The sequence below is a fragment of the Rhipicephalus microplus genome, chromosome 2, assembly GCF_043290135.1.
Source record: "Rhipicephalus microplus isolate Deutch F79 chromosome 2, USDA_Rmic, whole genome shotgun sequence".
Classification (NCBI taxonomy): domain Eukaryota; kingdom Metazoa; phylum Arthropoda; class Arachnida; order Ixodida; family Ixodidae; genus Rhipicephalus; species Rhipicephalus microplus.
Genome location: NC_134701.1, coordinates 66,990,616 through 66,996,004, shown reverse-complemented (window position 1 = coordinate 66,996,004; position 5,389 = coordinate 66,990,616). Strand labels below are relative to the sequence as shown.

At 46.0% G+C, this 5,389-nt stretch overlaps 1 protein-coding gene across 1 annotated transcript; it reads left to right on the top strand.

The window, feature by feature from the left end:
- The first annotated feature begins 240 nt into the window (after nt 1-240).
- Nucleotides 241-4,823, top strand: LOC119170851 (very long chain fatty acid elongase AAEL008004). Its single transcript, XM_037422131.2, has one exon. It carries the CDS (start codon nt 351-353, stop codon nt 1,212-1,214), a length of 864 nt encoding a protein of 287 aa, XP_037278028.1. The 5' UTR covers nt 241-350; the 3' UTR covers nt 1,215-4,823.
- Nucleotides 4,824-5,389: the final 566 nt, after the last annotated feature.

The following is a 5,389-nucleotide window of genomic DNA, read 5'->3' as shown; positions in this document are numbered from 1 at the left end:
CTTTTATCGTCTTTTCGGCGCGCAACAACACCCTCTCGACGTGGCCACTAAACATTCTCTCTCACTTCCTTTGTGTTTTCCGCGAGAAAACGGCCGTCTCCGAGCAAGTGCCGAAAAGGAGGAGTTATCTCCTTCACTCTCCCGCCGACTGTTACTCTCTCCTACACCCCACCGTTCATGTCCTTCCCTTACCCCTGTTGTTTATTTAAAGGCGGCCTCACGCACACACGGCCCCCTTGAAACCGATCAGCCGCCGCCGGGGCAGGTGTCACTCCGCTGAGCAGGGAGAGCCCGAGCGCGCGCGACATCTGAACCTATAGCTCACACCGAGACCTTGAAACGCGACGACGATGGCCACGTCTGGATTCGAGAAGATCTCCACCAGCGACTATGGGGAGTTCAGCCGCTGGAGTCGTCCCCTGTACCCACGCTCCGATCCGCGGACCCGAGACTGGTTCCTGCTGGGAAACCCTTTCTTCATCACCCTGGTTGTGGGAGGATACCTGTACATCGTGTACCGTGGCGGACCACGTTTCATGGCCGGCCGTAAGCCGTACGACCTGCGCGGAGTTATCAAAGTCTACAACATAGCCATGATCGTGCTCAACCTCATCTTCGGCTACCACTTCTTGAGGAACTCCTACCTCGGCGGTGACTACAACTTATTCTGCCAAGGCATGACGTACGCGACGGATCAGAAATCGTTGAACATTCTCTGGTGGGGATACTTCTACTTCTTTGTGCGCGTGTTCGACTTCATGGACACCTTCTTCTTTGTACTGCGCAAGAAGTACAACCAGATAACGCTCCAGCATACGCTACATCACACGCTCATCGTGGCCAACGGCTGGCTCTGGTACACGCTCGGTGGTGACGGTCAGTCCTTATTCGGCGGTATTATCAACAGCTCCATTCACACTATCATGTACTTTTACTACTTTCTGGCTGCCTGTGGTCCTGAGTACCGGAAGTATCTGTGGTGGAAGAAGTACCTGACGCGCGCGCAGATTGCACAGCATCTCATCATCATCGTGCACGGACTCATTCCTCTGTTCTACGACTGCGGCTACCCGCGATTCTTCATATATTTGGCTCTACCACAAGGTTTGCTTGGACTTGCACTATTTCTCAAGTTCTATGTGGCTGCGTACAGAAAGAAGGCTGCCATGGAGGCCGCCGCGGCGAAGGAAGAAGCCTTACGGAAAGGAGAATGAGCTGCAATGCCTATCACGCGCTTTTATAGGTGAAGCAGGACCGACGAATTCAACAAAGCGTCGAATGCTTTCCCAGTGTCTCCACCTTGAAAGTGCATAGTGGCTTCATGCGATTGATAAATTAAAAAAAGCGGTGCTCATGGATTTCAGAAAGTCGATGCAAATCTCAGGAGAAAACTCTGGAATAGGAGCTACCGTTTAGGACTTCGAGTTTTCGACCGCGGCTTCTATATAATATTAAAATCACCAGGGCACTAAAGGGCCCCTATGTCATCTACATCAACGCTTTTGAGCAGAACGCAAAACTTTGTATGGCCTACTCATCTCTGCGTGTGTCCGTGGGTGAACGTTTTTTCGGTGCACAATGAAATTTGAATGTCTCCTGACGATTTTCGATTAGGCCTGCAGTAGCCCGATACAACCAAATTGGGCGTTTTGAGCACTGCACGCACTTGAAAAAAAGGGCTCGGAGAAAAATATGCGCGTTGTCAAAACCAAATGCCAGGAACACTGGAGCAATGTTTTGTGACTCCCAGGTTACCACGAGAAAGGAACAGGATTCGTCTCTCGTATTTACACTTGGGCGTGCGAATGTACCCCTAGCGAATACTTTATGAAGTGCCAGTGCACAACGTCGCGACGTACGTTGTCGCGGTGCTACCGGTCAAAGGTCTACATGAAATACCTTGAGAGAGATCATTTTAGAGATAGTTGACGTTTGCTGTGTGTCGTCGACAGGAAATTGAAACTATCATGAACCGGCACGCACCAGAGAATCTCGAACTGTGACCTATCGTTGCTCGGCTTAGTGCAAGTGGCACTAGTATTTCTGGGGTCATAATGGTGACTGATATCATGGTGCACCATGGGGGTGCAGGTGGTGAAGTGGTTAGCATTCGTGTCCACTGATTGAAGCTCAAATAGACCGGTGCCGCATACTTCAACTTTGAACCTTCACGATTCTGTGCCTTCGAGACCTGCAAGTGAATACTGTGGTGCCCGGAGGCATCTCTCGTGGACGGATTTCGCCAACCGAGATACAAATATTTGGAAGACAAAGCATGGCTTCCCCTCCAAGCACTGATGGCGGGGCCCTTCGAGTGAGTGCTCACCGTGGGGAAGCCATGGCCATAGCCAACAACGTTGGAACGCATCCTCACTGCTTGCGTCAGAAGCAGTCATCGAGCATGTCCCATACGTCCAGCTTATGAAACGGTCTTCTTCAGCCTCCAAAGCAAAGCGGCTAAGAAACTAGGAACACAAGAGAACGAAATGCTCAACAACGCAAAGCGCTCCTGGTCCTTAAAGCAGCAGCGTCTTCGCAGCGGCGGGGACCAGTGGGGTCACGAAGGCTCTGTGGTCGACCCGCCTTTCCTCCTAATTGCAAAAGCACATTGCAAAAACAAAAGCGGACGAACCAAGCGTGGCGAAGCTGCGTTTCTTTCACGGAATCGTGGAAACGTGCTGGTTTGTGCTGTGTGTCGCGCACGCTACATTCTTTTCCTGTACGCTGCTTCTAACGATCACTGGGTTGGGCGGTGTGAGCGCGCCAAACTGGCCTGCGGATGTTGCGACGTTTCAGATCAGCGCGTAGCATCAAGGCCACGATGCGCAGCCACTGCCCCGCTTCCCTTTTCCTCTATGTGAGCTTTTTGGCGAGGAAACCACCTCTACTTGGTGCAGAGGCGTGTTAGCTTGGCTGAGAGAATGCAGCGCTTATGCTCAGATTTTGCTCCATTTCCCTAACACCTGCCGCAGTATAACATCAAAAACTTGTCTTCAGTCTTTAGGGCATTTAACGAAAATGCTGGCCTTGAATTATGGTAGAGGCTATAGCCGGGGCTAAGATATGTTCATTTCATTGTGATTTACTTCTCTGTCACTGCTTTCCCGAAGTACAGGAACGCCCGATATTATTCGCGAGCTGGTTACGGTGGTAAAAATTCTTTTGCTTGTGCAGTTGCGTGTCGTAAGACGAGGATAATGTCACACAAAGAGAAGAATGCGTGCCTGAAAATGCAGTTGAACCTTCTGCAAAATGAAAGCAGCCAAATAATAAACAGCTAAAGATATAAATCTTTTTCTAGCACAAACTTTATAGTGAGCTATAAAGGCATCTCAGTAAGAAGCAGTACGCAATACGAACTCACAAAGGGTCAATGTTTATTTTCATGCCGTCATCATTCAATATTGACGGCTAACAGCTCCATATACATTTGTATAAGCTTGTAATTAAGCCTACGTTCTTATTATAGATGTCTACCTTGCTCCTGGAAATTGTGAGAGCTACAGATTTTTGGAGCAAGATGACACTCTTCACAACGTCAGTTGCAGCACCAATCGCTGTGCATGACGTAGCAGACAATTTACAGAACACCCGCGACGTTCTATTTCGCGTATGAAACTAGCATTTTGAAGTAATAGTCCTCTTTAAAGGACGAGGGCAAATGTTATAGTGAAGTGTAACAAAACATTTCACAAACGTTTCATGTGTAGTCCCAGACAAGCTGTACTTTGGCTGAAAAAAAAAAACAGAGCATCTGAGTGCGCATGTGAATTTGTGAGCAAGGTCACGATGGGAGTGAGCATTGATTGCATATTGAATTCTATATTCGAGAACTTTTATAGAAAAAATGTGTTATGGTTGCGACTGTTGCGCCTTGATGTAGGCGAAACTACGGTATTCAGCTGTGTGAATTTTTTTTTATTGGTAACGGGTGAATCGCTGGTGAAGCAAGTTCAAAACTGAGGACTTCTATTGGATGATGGGTTTGAAACAGAGAATGTTTGGTAAAGTATTCAAACATCAGCTTCGCATAAACAGTGAACATTTATTTCCATAGTAAGGATTCAAAGCAGTCATTCACTCTCATGACTATGATGCTGTTCACTTAAATGAGTTATATACGCACCAAAATTCGCATTTTGCTGGCACGACTATATCATAAATACTTTCAATCTAGACGCTGTAATTATGCAAACATTTCAAAAGAATGTGCAGATGATTCCACAGTTTTAAAGAAGATTACAGGTTGTATGCTTCACGCTATTCGAATACGCGAACTCTTAGATTCAGAGAATACGAATCGGCATTAACAATTCTCCCGCAAAACTCAGAACGATATCGTGGTTTCGTTTGCTCAGTGGTTAAAAAATTTAGCACCACTGCGTTTTAAACAAGGAGCCCTCCAAGTGCACATGAAACGTATTACCCTTGCAGGAACCAGACATGCAAAAGGGGAAAACAAAATGTTCACCTCGTTTTCACCAGAAAAGTATCTATATAAGGATGTATATACAGATACTTCAACATTTTGTAGAGTACTTTATTTTCTGCCTAACATATCGGGGCAGACTGTTATGTTTGTACAATTGTTTTAGGGTACAGAAAACGCGTTTTTATGTTTTATTAACACTGCACAAGTGGCAAGAAAAACGGTGCTCATTACACTAGAGGGTGTTGGCTAGTCATGTGTGTACAACTGTGGAATACTGTGAATTCAATTATTTTTCTTTGCCAAGTCTGTCTCAGCCATAGCTGAACTGTTTACTGTGGTTCGAAGAAAAAAAAACCAAATTGAATTCAATAAAGCACTGTCCTTGACGCTACTCATTAATTTGTGGCTTTCTTCCCAATGCTTTACACGCTTCCTTTGTGCCATTTTTTTCTTCGTTTTGCTGGAGAAAGCCCCATTTTCTTTCTCCGTGTAAATTCTTACCAACGCCATAAATCGACTCCGTAAAAAAGTCCCACCAAATCCACGGAGTGACTTTTATTTACTTATGTATTTATTTATTTAAATATTTACAATACCGTTAGCCCTCGTGGGCTCTTACAGGGGTGGGAAATCAAAGTATACAGCTCTATGTACAAATCTGTTCTAAACGTCGCTGAAAAACTTAAGCTGATTCAAAAGCAACAAGTACCCTGGAATCAAGCTTGTTACACTCAACGTTCGTACTAGGCAAACCAGAAAACTCGCATACATCAATTCTTGTGGCAGAAGGCAAAATACCATAAGAATGGTTGATTCGCGGTGACACTCGTGCTGAAGGGTACTGCAAAGGTGGATTGATGTTTGGTGTGCTATTTTACAGCTGACAAAAGAACTTCAAGCGTACTATTTGTCTGCGCTCTGAGAGCTTCTGGAGGTTGGTCCTGTAAGTAGCGTGGT